A 14,490-nucleotide genomic window follows, 5' to 3' on the forward strand; every position below is an offset into this window, starting at 1 on the left:
TCATACAGAATGAAGTAAGTCAGAAAAGGAAAAACATATATCGTATATTAACGCATATATGTGGAACCTAGACAAATGGTACAGATGAACCGGCTTGCAGGGCAGAAGTTGAGACACAGATGTAGAGAACAAACGTATGGACACCAAGGGGGGAAAGCTATGGGGGTGGTGGGGGTGTGATGAATTTGGTGATTGGGATTGACATGTATATACTGATGTGTATAAAATTGATGACTAATAAAAAAAAAAGAAAATTTAAACATAACTTACAATTATTTAAAATGTTTTTCTGGAATTAAATTTTCAGGTAACTGAGTTTTTAAAAATATTAAATTTTTGAATGTGTAAAATATTTTTAACTTTATGGAATACCCATTCCATTATGTTATTTAATCTCCCCATTATCCCTCTAAGAGCAAACAGTTCAGTTTGCAGAAGGAAATTGAAAAGAGAGGTTTTAAGTGGCAAGGATTATCCAATTAAAGGGAAACATTTTCTTCCAACCATTCTGAATAGAACCCTGCTAAAATGCCTTAACTATGTGCACTTTCTTTTCCTTTTAGACAAGGACTGTTAGTCAGCACCACACACTAATTGGCAAAAAGTAGATGCTTAGGGCTTCCCTGGTGGCGCAGTGGTTGGGAGCCAGCCTGCCGATACAGGGGACATGGGTTCGTGCCCCAGTCTGGGAAGATCCCACGTGCCGCGGAGCAGCTGGGCCCGTGAGCCATGGCCACTGAGCCTGCGTGTCCGGAGCCTGTGCTCCGCAACGGGGGAGGCCACAACACTGAGAGGTCCGTGTACCGCAAAAAAAAAAAAAAACAGCAAAAAAAAGTAGATGTGTAAATATTTGATGAGTGAATCAGAGACAACACAGGCTTAATGTAGAAAATAAAGATGTTTTAAAAAACAAACAAAAATGTGAGGTTATTTCCTTTGAATATTTTTCTCTGCACATAGATTTTTACTTTTTATGTTTTAGCCCAAACATTATCTCATGAACATTTTCTTATGCTATTACATATTCGTTAAAAATATGATTTAATGCCTTATCATATTTCTTTTTAAATTTAATTTTATTTACTTTTTTATACAGCAGGTTCTTATTGCCCTATCATACTTCAACCAGAGGGGTCTATTAATATGTATTTATCCATATTCCAAATATTGAAAGTTTAGATCAGGAGGAAAAATACTCGTGTGTTTATAAACATGGACTTTGGAGTCTGAGACAGGCTTAATCACAACTTAGTAGACAAATTACTTTATTTCTTTGGGACTCAATCTCTTCAACTCTAAAAGGGTAATAAGTTCACCAACTTAATACAGCTGCAAGAAGTAAATAATTCTAATCATACATGTAAAGTGTTTAGCATAGTCCCTGTATTCGAAATATAGGCATCTTAATCGATATCTCTGATTATCCCATTATTTATTCATACTCTAGGACACATAATATGAAATACTTAGTCTCTTGGTATATTGCAAAATTGTCTACCAGAAAAGTTATTTCAAATTATACTCTGACCAGCAGCAAATAAGAGTGTCCATATCACAAATCTGCAACACCTTTTGAAAAAAATTCTATTAATTTGGATTGTAAGAGTAGTATTTTAATTTGCATTTTCTCTACTAGAATGTGCCATGAGGAAGAGGAATGCTTTTCTGTTTTGCATCCCAAGCTCCTAAATAAATGCTCAATAAATATCACAATGGAATCTGTGATTACTACAGATGTTTAACACTTTTTATGTCTGAGAATTATCCATTTTATAACCTTTGACAGCATGTAATTCTCCAATGATTATCTATTTGTGCCACTGACCATCTGTATTCTGAAAATTATCTAACCATTTTATACTGGGGTAGTGTTTTTCTTATGGATTGATAAGAGCTCTTAATATATTAAAGAAAACAACCCTGTGTCATATTTCTTTTAGGTCTATTTCTCAGGATTGTTTACTTTAGTTTTGCTTACAAAGGCTTTTGATGTACATAAGGTTTAAAATTTTTACATAGTTAAAAAACAAAAGCTGGCAAAATCTATCCTGTCCTTAAGTCAGTTGTTTTCAGACTAAACAGAGACAAAAGGGGGGCTAAGGGTGCTGGTAATATTCTGCTTGAACTGTGTTCTGGTTACATGAGTGCATTCACTTTTTGAAAATTCACTGAGTTGTACACTCACAGTCTTAAACTTTTTTTTATATATGTTTTACTTCAATAAAAAGTTTATTTTAAAAAGAAATTGTAAGAAAATACACCCTTTGTTACTTCTTCCACTTTTTTTTTAAAATAAATTTATTTATTTATTTTTAGCTGCACTGGGTCTTTGATGCTGAGCGTGGGCTTTCTCTAGTTGCGGCGAGCGGGGGCTACTCTTCATTGCAGTGCGTGGGCTTCTCATTGCAGTAGTTTCTCTTGTTGCACAGCATGGGCTCTAGGAGTGCAGGGTTTAATAGTTGTGGCTTACGGGCTCTAGAGCGCAGGCTCAGTAGTTGTGGTGCACAGGCTTAGTTGCTCTGCGGCATGTGGGATCTTCCCAGACCATGGCTCGAACCCGTGTCCCCTGCCTTGGCAGGCAAATTCTTAACCATTGCACCACCAGGGAAGCCCTCTTCCACTGTTTTTATGCTTAGCAACTCAGTTAAATATTTCTTGTGGTTTTATTTTTATACTTAAGTCTTACAACCATCTGAACTTCAGTGTATGAGGCAAAGTAAAATCTTAATTTTTCTCCAAACAGGGAACTTTACCTGTATCCTTTCTTGAACAGTTACTCCCCTCCTCATTGGTTTCTGATGCTTTGTTTAATATGTAATTACTTTTTTTTTACATATAATGTTTGATTTAGGATTAACAATTCAGTGTCACTGATCTGTCAGTTAATTCTTTTTTTTTAAAAAAATATTTATTTAATTTGGTTGCACTGGGTCTTAGTTGCAGCACGTGGGATCCTAAGTTGCGGCATGCGAACTCTTAGTTGTGGCATGCATGTGGGACCTCATTCCCTGACCAGAGATCGAACCCAGACCCCCTTCATTGGGAGCACAGAGTCTTAACCACTGCACCACTGGGAAGTCCCTGTCAGTTAATTCTTATACAAGTGTCACCTTAATTTAATTATTAGTTTTAATTTTTTTAATCATCTACTAGAGAAGTCTCTTTTCATTATCATTCTTTTTCATCAGTATTTCTAGTTGTTCCTGCCAGCTTCTTCTCTCCAAGTCAGACTTCAACAGCCTTGCTTTTAAGAACATATGAATTTTTTTTCATTCAGTGTTTCATTCAGAAGGACTAAGTATATAGGCTTTGGACTGAAACTGCGTAGGTCTTGGTTAATGTCCTCATCTGTATCAGCCTTCCCTTACCTTTCTAATTTGCTGTTTCTGGGAAAGGGAATTAAACAACTAAACTTTTTGAAGCTGAGCCTAATTCTGTTTGGTTTCATAATGAGTAACATTCACATAATCATAATATTGTAAATACTATTTATAAGTTTTCTATTTTTAAAATTAATCTATAATCAAGGCAAGAAGACTTAACTATAGTAAAGAGCATTATGTAAATATTATAAATTTCAATAATTAAGAAGAAATAGTAGAGCAATGAAAAAAGTCAATCTCTAAAGGTTACATACTATATGATTCTGTTTCTCTAACATTCTTGAAATAATAGAACTATAGAAATGGAAAGCAGATTAGCAATTGCCAAGGTACTGGGACAAGGTGGGGGAGCAAATATAAAGTGGGAGCACATAGAAGTTCCTTTGTAATGGTGGAACAGTTCTGTATCTTGACTGTGGCAGTGTTTATGAGTCTATACATGGGATAAAAACCACACAGAACTAGAGGCAGACTAGTGCATGTAAAAAATAGTGAAAACTGAATATAATCTGTAGTCTGGTTAACAGTATTGCACCAACGTCAATTTTATCATTTTTATGTTGTACTAGTTATATAAAATGTCACTAAGGGTACACAGGGCTCTGTGTACTATTCTTGCAACTTCCTGTGTCTGTATTTCAAAATAAAAAGTTTTTTTTTTAAATGCGCTAGAGATGGGTAAGACAGCTCTAAGGGGATTGGGCTTCTTTTGGGGGTAATGAAATGTTCTAAAATTGATTGTGGTGATGGATGCATATGCTAAAAACCATTGAAATGTACACTTTAAATGGGTGAACTGTACGGTATGAGAATTATATCTCAATAAAGCTGTTTAAAAAAGTAATGATACATCCGAGAGAAAGAAAAGGAGGGAAGAAAGAAATGTAGATGCACTTATTTTCATATATAACACAGAGGGAAGCCAAGAGATACTGACAGTATCATACCGGTCAAAGTTAATGTAGCAAAAACTGAGATTTAAGAATTCTACTTATGTTTTTAAACACAATAAAACTAAAAATAATAGCATTAATAAAATTTAGGAGGCAGGAGAAGAGTTGGCACATGATTAAGTACTAATTCTTCATCTTTTAATAGTGGACAGTCAACTAATATTGGCTAATCCAGAAACATATCAATATATTATTAAGGCTTATAGAGAAAGAGTAAAAGATAATAAAGTTGAAATATTATGCTGTGTATGGAGTAAAACTGACAAGAGAAATGGAAAGGGAAGGCAGAGATTTATTTTCTTTTTGGATCCTTATTTCCTTACACGTATTTTTAAATTTGTTTTACGAGATACATATACATTTGTCATTTTAAAATATTATTAATGTATTAAGCTCTCTAGAATTTGGAAATGTCTTTTTGGTGGATACTACCATTTCATATGTTAGAAAGCTTTTCAACTTGAACATCATTAGTAGTTATATATGTGATATAGTCTTCTAAGCAATAATATAGAATTGCCACCTGAACTTAGAACTAAAGGTAAGGAATAATTTTAAATTACTTTAAAAAGTTCACCCCCAGCATCCCATCCTCCCAAAGAATTAAAGTTAAGTATTACCTGTAAGATATAATCTCTTTTAGATGATTGGTTAGGAGTTTTCCTCCCACATTTATCCTAAAAAGGGAGAATTCAAATTTGGTTCAGTTTATTACACATTTCATTCAGTTTTATTCTAAGAAATAAGATGAAAATTGAATGCAACTCACCGAATAATTGCTTCTTTTTTCTTTTTACTTCTACAATAAGGAACTATATGTGTAAAGGAATATCCACTATCTACAATGATACAGCATAATTCAGAAGGATTATCTCGGAAATACCTATGTGCACTGAGAGCCCCAGCTATTTAAAAAAAAAGGTAAAGAAAAAATAAACACACTGAATAAGAGTATAATTAATTTAAAGCAATAAATAAAGAAAGGTAGCAAACAAAAACAAGCAGAAAGACAACTTTATTTATAGGAAAAATGCTAATTTAAAATAACATTCCTAATTCTGTCACAAGCTCTTTATAATGCTTAAACTTTAAAACGTGATATTTTTGTGGAAAATGATAAAAAATTTGTGATCAACTTTTAAAGGTAAATATTCACTTCACAGTTTATAATAATTATTTTAATAGCAGATGATTTTACTGAGCATTTATTACATGCTGGGCACTATTCTAAACTCCATGAGTGTGTGTGTTTTAATCCTCACAACAATCCCATTTCACAGATGAAGAAAGTGAAGCACAGGGAAGTTAAATAATGTGCCCAAGGTCACATGATTAGAAAGTAACAGAGCTAGGATTCAAACATAGACAGTGTGACTCCAGAGCAGGGTTTCTCAACTTTGGAACTCCTGACATTTTGGGCCAGATAACTCCTTGTTGTTGGGGGTTTTACTGTGCATTGTAAGATGTTTAGCAGCATCTGTGTCCTCTACACATTAGATGCCAGTAGCACCCTCCCAGTTGTGACAACGAAAAATGTCTCCAGACTTTGTCAAATGTCCCCAGGAGCAAAATCACCCTTGGTTGAGAACACTGTTTTAGATATTATGCTCCTAACCATTACAGTATACTGTTGCTTATACAGACTTAAATTCTACAAGCTAAATATGTGAATACTTTCTTTGTACAGTCATGTAATGTGATTCTAGCCTTTAATAAACTTACTTCTAGATAATATTTACAGATTATTTTCCTTCATATTGGCAGCCTGAGCTATTAACATTATTTCAAACAATAATAATAACAATAGCAGACACATCAGTGACAGAAAAGACAACTCAGAAACAATAATCTTTCAGAGATTAGAAATGTGGCTAGTAACTTCATTAGGGAGAAATATCATATCAGTAAAAAGATAAAGTGATAGAAGTCTGACTAGATAATCTCTAAGGGTCCATCTAGTTTTTAAATTCCAGGTTTTATTTCCTTCAAATCAAAAAGAATGTCACCCAGTATTCTTAGACCTTAAGTGTTTCTTTATTCATATTCATATTCACATAACTCAATTTCAATAAAAACTTTAACTCACCATTTACTCTTAATACTGCTTGAAACTGGTATTCTTCAAATAAGATTTCATTCATTGATTCTTGAATTGAAGTGAAGTTAAAATATGGTTCTGTGATAATAATATTAGTGTCTAAAAAATCAACCTATGTGAGGAAAAAAATTCCCAAAGTTTTGTAACTTTGTAGTCATAATTATAAGTACTTGTTTTATATATATAAACACATTTATTTAATCCTCACAATAACCCTAGGAGACACGTCTTACTATTATTCCCTTTTAAAAGGTGAGCAAACTGAGGCACAGTAGAGTTGAATGAGTTACGAAGGTCCATATAACTAGTTAGCGACATACCTAGGATTTGAACTTGGGAAGTCTGGTTACAGAATACATGCACTTTAACTATTATATAATTTTAACTCTCTTAATGATAGCATTGATAAAATGGTACTGTCAAATTGTTTAAAGATAATTATGCAAAAGTAATAAATGATACAACTACAGGCACCAGGACTGTTATTTTGTTTTTAAAAGTTAAAAGGTGAGAAGCTTTAGAATATTTAACGTTTACATAATTCTCTCCCACACACTTTTAAGAAGCATTAAAATTTGAACATTTTCTCAGTACACCTAAAGTCACAGTAAAGATATTAAAAGCACAAAATTTTAACATTGTATCATTCACACATTCAGATATATCAGCAAAAATATTTTATTGTGAAAAAAATTAGACAGTGAATTGGTCTAAGAATAGCAGAAATCTGAAGTAAAAATTTTAATCTTAAGTTTCATACAGACTATCTCTTCTCAACTTCAAATTCCACTTCACAATGGAAATTCCATTCACTTGCACTTATTTGAAAATCAAAGTTAAGCACAGTAGATTAAATGACTTAAATATATATAAGAAACATATTCAAAAATTTATAAATCTTAAGATATAAGCACAGATTTAAATTTTTCATTTGAATAAGACATGGAAATAGAAATTTGAATACATACTCCAATTTGTTACCTGATACATTTCTTTTCCAAAAAGGTAATCCCAGACTTGTCTTTGAACATCCCAATTCACCAAGTAGCCCTAAAAAATTTGTTTTATGAATTTAATTATCAAAAATATTTGAACAATTTTTAAAAAATCAGATTAATATATTCTAAATCACTGATTCTTATCTCTTTATGGTCACATTCACCAGTCTAATGATGTTTGAATTTCAAACCTATTATATTGGTATGTTTTTCTCCTTTTAGAAATTCAAAATATTACAAATTAACAATAACCAAAATATCAAGGGTTCAAAAGACACACCAATATGTAGAGATGCCTCTCTATACTCTTTTTCTTTAATGTGTTCGTTTCATTTAGCTTTAACATAAACAAGTAAAATTCAGTACCCACAATCAGTAACTAAATCATGGTCATTTATTTTTATTTATTGAAGTATAGTTGATTTTTTTTCATTGAAGTATAATTAATCATGGTCATTTTTTAACATGACAATTTAAATTCAACTTTTGGTTTTAATAAGATCTTAATTAAAATAACTTTTTCTCAGAGATTCAAAAATATTTTCATACATACAAAATCTTAAATATACATTCCAAATTATCCTTCAGTTTAGGTCTTTAATGCTAGAAATGACATACAGTTGAATTACCTTTTGAAAAGGAAGAATATAAAAGAGTCCAGAAGGATCCTTTATTTCATCTATCTGGTTGGCAGTAAAAGTTTTAAGACGTGCCGTTTTTGACCTGAACTGACAGTTAGGAATAACTCTATAAACAAAGAAACAAATAATGTAATTATTCCCTAAATACTTAGTTCCTAAAAATACATTTACCTAACCACCACCCTTGGTGTCAAAAAATATCCAAAACCAGTGTTTCTCATTCTGTCTTCAAAAAATTTTTACATGCCTTTTTTTTTTAAGGTTCTAGTATATACCAGTTCTGTACTGGACCCATTATCTTTCTCAAATAATCTTCAGGACACCCTTACGGGTGGGTATTGGTTCTGCCACTGCACAGAGGTGAAGAGGGGCTGAGGTAAAGTTCCTGGAAAATTCTTAATACCACTCTGGTAAGAAAAAAAAAAATTCCAAGTTCAAAATTCTGACCATAAAATTAAGTTTCCATGGAGTCAAAGATTTTCAATCAGCAAGATGCTATAAGGTACAGATGTAGGAGGTAGTTTTAAATATAGTTGCTGCGCACCATGAGTTTACAATCTGGTTAGGAAGACAAACTAGAACCATTATCCATCATACATGTGTACACATGTATGTGTGTGTATGCATGTGTGTGTGCATATATATACACACACAGAGAAAGGGATAGAGAGAGAGAAAGTGAAGGGGAACATAATTTGTCACTCCAAAATATTCCACTTTGGTATAAGGATTATTTTGCGCTAAAGGCGATTAAAATCCTTGCATTAATTGGGATAATACTGTAAAAATGTTTTATACCTGATTATTTCACTTACTATGCTGTCATTTTCTCTATGTTTAAATATTCTTCAAGGACATAAAAACAATATATTTTAAAATTTATTTATTTTATTTATTTTTGGTTGCATTAAGTCTTCATTGTTGCACACAGGCTTTCTCTAGTTGTGGCGATTGGGGGCTACTGTCTTCGTTGTGGAGCACAGGCTCTAGGCGTGCGGGCTTCAGTAGTTGTGGCACACGGGCTCAGTAGTTGTGGCTCACCGGCTGAGCTGCTCCGCAGCATGTGGGACCTTCCCAGACCAGGTCTCAAACCCATGTCCCCTGCATCGGCAGGCGAATTCTTAACCACTGCGCCATCAGTGAAGCCCAAGGACATAATTTTAAAACCTGCCTTGTAGTCAATCTTGGCTGTATTACAATTTTAGTCAATTTACTGTTCTTGAATATTTAGCTTGCTTCTCCCTACACCTTTGTGTCACCATACACAATGTCTATACATGATACAGAGTATTCCGAACTCTTATCAAGACTTCTAAATTATTCCTTAAGTAACTGATAACAGAACTGCTGTCAAAGGATGAGAACAATGATACACATTGCCAAAATAAGACTGTAACAATATACATTCCTACGCAGTTTGTCCTCTAAAAAAAGAAAAAGGAAAGAAGGGAGGAAGGGAAAAAGTCCCCTGTGACTACTCTAGAGCAAAAGTGTGTCTTTTAATTTGCTTAGTCTCTACTCAAACATAGTTTATGAAAGCCAGTGTAGTATTTGTTTGCGTCTGATCAACCAGGTCAGCCAATGAGCACTTAGAACGGCTAAAGTACAAAGCCTTCAAAGTCTACAGCCACTGAAACAGTGGTTTTTACACTTTGGGGGGCCATGGAACCCTTTAAGGATCTGATGAAAGGCATGATCGCGTCCCCCCAAAAATGCATATACACAAAAACGTTGCCCACGATTCCTGAGGATTCATGAACTTTGTGTACGGATCCCTCTTTCAGGAACCGCTTCCTTAGAAGCCTATTTTCCTGAACTATTTCCTGTTACGAAACGAAACACGTCCCACTTCCGGGGCCACGTAGCCCAAAGTTAGTAACCATGTCCCACTTCAAAGCATTCAAACTACCCAACTCCAACCAGAGCATCCCTCTGCCTGAGGGCCGCGCGGGGGCGTTTGCAGTTTACAGACGTCCCAAGATGAAGCGTAATATACGTAACTACTAGGCATATATGCTTTGTTCCTCGGAGGAAGCGAACACTTACGAGACATTTTCATGGCTGTAACCGATTTTGGCGTTGTAGGCTCCGTTATCCAGCACTAAGGTCGTCATTTTAGTACTAACCGCAGTTGCTTTCTTTTCTCGAGCCTTCTGCTCACGCTTTTTCCGGCACTCTATGGTGGCACCCACGGAGCGTAAGGGCGCTTCCGCTCTCCCTTAGCAACTGAGGACGCCGGAAGGCAGAGATTGCACCGCAGCCCAGCCTGCCAGCAAGAGTCGTAACGTGCTTCCTATCTCAACCCGTTTACGTTTTGGCGAGATCCAATAAGAGAGAAAACGCTGTTTTTTTTCGCCCAATGTGTGATTGTTCTTTACATTTGCAGATTGAGTCGCTCTTGGGAGTTTCTTCTAACCCCTATAACGAACCATCTTTGTGGGGGGGTTGGGGGGGAAGGTTGTGGGTGTGTGTGTGTTCGAATAGTATTGTTCAGACAGTAACGTCTTTTGAAGAATAAATTGCAAAGTCATACGCAGCACGGAATTGGACATGAAGACTCTTCAGCTTTATTGCCCGCCACTGCCATTCTGACTGTTGGATCCAACCACCCTGTTACAAACACGGAACACGTCAACCGCCTCGCTTTTTTAACTCACAGTCTTCCCTGTCTGCTTGTTCTTCTGCACGGAGTTTTGTGTCTTATTTATCTCAAAAAGCTTCTAGACTTCTGACACACTCCTCCTTTCCCCTTCCTGAAATTAGGTGTGTTCCCTTAATGTGTTCCCTTAATGTCTTGGGCTCACTTGTCTATATCGTAATGGTTAAGAGAACGAATTTTAGGTTGGAATCCGGACTCTGCCACAAAATGGCTGTGTAACCTTGGGCGATAAAGATAAGGGTTAATACTTACACAGGGCTTAATGCGTGTGGTTAAATTGTTCTAAGAGCTTTATGTATATTTACTAATTTAATCTTTACAATTTATGAAGTAGGTCCTATTATTGAAATCAAAGATAGTAGTTAAGAGTGCAGTCTCTGCATTCAAACTCCTGGGTCAAATCCTGGCTAACTACATGTTTTGGACAGGTTAGTTAACCTCTCTACACCTTAGCTTCCTCATCTGTAAAATGGACAGGTTTGTTAACCTCTCTACACCAAACCTTTTGGACAGGTTAGTTAACCTCTCTACATCTTAGCTTCCTCATCTGTAAAATGGAATACTATAATAATCCCCCCTTGCAGAATTATTTTATGAAGAGTAAATGATAAAAGTTAAGTACCTGTTAGTAATTATCATCATCATCATCCTTTTATCATGTGATCATTCTGTTACCTTTGCCATGGCAAACTCCTTTAAGTTAGGCACTCTATTGGTGTCTATATTCCTTTGTATCAAAAAGTCATTGAAAGTCCAAAGTTAGTTATGTCCAATTTTAGTCATTCTATTTTCTCTAACAATATTAAATTGATAGGATCCCCCATGTAAAAAATATTTTATCAGTCTTACATCACAGAGTAACCATCATTTCTATTCACCTCTCATCTTTTAAAATAGGCTCTTTCAGAAAGCTTCCCTTTTTGCTTTCCTTCATATTTACCTGATCCTGGATCAAGATCATTTTTGTTCTTGGCTTCAGCTATCATTGAATACCAATAAATCCTAAAGAAGAATTTCTACCCCCAACTGCAACCTGAATGTTTCTATCCAGGGGTCCTGAGATAACCTTAAAGGTAACAAATCCAAAACAATTTTATCTCCAAAACTGCTTGTTTCACCTATATTACTTGTCTCAATTAGTGGTGTGCCCCAATATCTACCCGGTGCCCCAAACTAAAAACCTCAGTAAACTTCAACTCCAATCCTTGTATTAATCTCTGGAATTTGTCCTTGACCCTTTTTTGTTTATTTACCTTTACTGATACTGCCTTATCTCTCACCAAAAATAGTAATGCTGCCGCCTTCTCAAGGCTCCTGTCTCCATTCTCTTTTCATGATCTGTCCTCTGTACTGCCAGTACGGTTATCAGACTATTTTTCTAAATCAGAAATCTGATCATCTTCCCCAAATTCAGTCACCATAGAAGTCTCCCAAGACTTGACACTGCCTATGAAATAATGTCCATACATTTGCAATCTCATCCCCCTTCAACCCATCCTACACTGTGTTGGTAAATATTTAACAACCGGATCTCCAAGAAAAAAGTCCTGATTTGTAGTGTTTACCATTTTCTGTGGTGAAAATACTGTCACAATGGCTGTTTTCAAGCTTTCCTGAACTCACCAAACACCAGAACACAGAGTTGGGAAGAGATGTGCACAACTGGTTCTCATGAGCCAGTATAAGCCAGTTTCAGCACAGACTGTTCAGTAAAAGCCCTGACTCTATTGACCTTCACACCATGCACTCTCCCCTCCCAGGTTTTAGTACAAAGAATCTCAAGCATGTAACTATTACTTTTCAAATACATGTATATTTTGAGAATGTGTAATTTTAAAAGTTAAAAATATCACTCTGATATAAATACATAATGAACATGTGCAACAGATTTAAGTCACATTAATGAGTGAACTAACTTTATACCCTATCTTGTTGGTTCTTGCCAATATGAGTTAACAAATCTTTGATGCACATTCATTATATATTTGTATGACAGTCACATTTTTAACTTTTTGAAAATCATACTTTGAGAATTAAATACCAATTAACAAAAATGTAAATTTAAACCACAGTTGTGTCTGGCATTCTCTAAGTACTTAAACTTCGTTAGCTTAATCCTCACAACAACCACATAGCTAAAAATCCACAGAGCAAAGTTTCCAATCCAAGTCTGACTTCAGGGCCAGTCCGTTTAACTTTAAACTGACATTCTCACCTTTGAAATAATATCTCCACTGTAAATCCATCTCTGGCTAAACAAGATAGAATCACTCCATCTCTTATGTTTTCATAGCACTTTGCTTCTATTTTCAATTATGCTAAGGATAATAATAGCATTATTAAGAGCTTTACATATGCTAGGCACTTTGTTCAACACTATATATGCATAATCTCATTTAATCCTCACAAAATTGTGTTAGGTACTATTATCTCCGATAGATGAGGTAACTGAGGCTGAGAGTGAAATAACCTGCCCAAGTTTACACAGCTACAAAATGGTGGAGCAAGGCTTTGAACAAGAGTGTAATGATAGGGCTCAAGGTCCTAGCATTAGGAATTTAGCTTCCCTCTGAGGCTGTTAACTCTTTGATGGCAGGAACAGGTTTTGTTTGTTTAGGCTACCTAGTTACTTGAATAGTGCCTCATTTATAGTACATTATAAATGTTAAGTGAGTAAACAGTCAATCCACATATATCTCCTTTCCCTTGCTTGAAAAGGGTCAGGTGTTGGACTATATGTGTAAACTATCCCCTGGCCATCCCCATAGACACCCACAGCATTTTCTGACACATCCCTCAGAGGTAGTGTTATTCTCCCCTCCCCCACTTTTAGATGTCACCTCTGTAAACAGAGGTCATTTTCACCTCTGTAAAATGTTGGTTTGGGGCTGGGTGGGGTGAAGGTGCAGAGCTGTAATAGTTCTCCCTGCTATTTCAACAATTTCCTTCCTTTACATAGAATTTTGTGTGTGTGTGTGTGGTACGCAGGCCTCTCACTGTTGTGGCCTCTCCCGTTGCGGAGCACAGGCTCCGGACGCGCAGGCTCAGCGGCCATGGCTCACGGGCCCAGCCGCTCCGCGGCTTGTGGGATCTTCCTGGACTGGGGCACGAACCCGTGTCCCCTGCATCGGCAGGCGGACTCTCGACCACTGTGCCACCAGGGAAGCCCACATAGAAATTTTTAAATGAAATTTTAAATCCTTATTTCTTTAGATACAACAACCTAGTGAGTTGGGTAAGGCTGATATTATTAATCTATTGTACAGAAGATTAAACTGAAGCTAAAAGTACGTAAATTATTTTCTCCAGCTTAACACAGCTAGAAAATACTAGAGCCAGGAGTTAAATTTAGGCCTTCTAATTCCCAGGTCCTGGGTTCTATTAAAACACATTATCAACTTTTACTTCTCTTAGAATTTCTAGAGGAAACATCAAATTACAGCATTTAGCCGGGGGAAAAGCAGAATATCTAAGTAAAGGATAAGACACTGAGGCAAGAATATGAAGAAAGATGAGTAGGTAAAGAAAGCAAAGCAATTAGAGCCGTTTGTGGAGCAAATTCTGACAGGGAAATGAAAAAGAGAAGATGTGTATGAAGAACTCAGTGACGGAGACGGGGACAGAGGTCTAAAACCCAAGAAGCTTCTGGGGTTGGGAGTCTGAGCATCGAACAGTGTCAGGGACACTAGCGCGCTAGTCCCAGCGAGGGAGGCGGGGCAGCAAGAGCCTGTCCGGAGCCTGCGTTGCCCCGCCCCACC

The 14,490-nt window shown here is 35.9% G+C and overlaps 1 protein-coding gene across 3 annotated transcripts in view; it reads right to left on the bottom strand.

Moving 5' to 3' along the window:
• ACTR6 (actin related protein 6) overlaps nucleotides 1-10,250 on the bottom strand; it is a 28,561-nt gene extending 18,311 nt beyond the window's left edge. Inside the window, exons 1-6 of one of the 3 annotated variants that reach the window (XM_024751318.1) lie at nucleotides 10,120-10,250; nucleotides 8,062-8,179; nucleotides 7,416-7,484; nucleotides 6,423-6,546; nucleotides 5,106-5,241; nucleotides 4,957-5,013 (exon numbers count right to left, since the gene is read on the bottom strand). In XM_024751318.1, the coding sequence (XP_024607086.1) occupies nucleotides 4,957-5,013; nucleotides 5,106-5,241; nucleotides 6,423-6,546; nucleotides 7,416-7,484; nucleotides 8,062-8,179; nucleotides 10,120-10,187 (572 nt within the window). In that variant the 5' untranslated portion in view covers nucleotides 10,188-10,250. The remainder of the gene's footprint in view (nucleotides 1-4,956; nucleotides 5,014-5,105; nucleotides 5,242-6,422; nucleotides 6,547-7,415; nucleotides 7,485-8,061; nucleotides 8,180-10,119) is intronic. The other 2 variants (XM_024751320.1, XM_024751319.1) reach the window with 2 other exon arrangements.
• Between the last annotated feature and the right edge of the window lie 4,240 nt (nucleotides 10,251-14,490).

The sequence above is a fragment of the Neophocaena asiaeorientalis genome, unplaced genomic scaffold, assembly GCF_003031525.2.
Source record: "Neophocaena asiaeorientalis asiaeorientalis breed wild unplaced genomic scaffold, Neophocaena_asiaeorientalis_V1.1 scaffold318, whole genome shotgun sequence".
In the NCBI taxonomy this organism is placed as follows: Eukaryota; Metazoa; Chordata; class Mammalia; order Artiodactyla; family Phocoenidae; genus Neophocaena; species Neophocaena asiaeorientalis.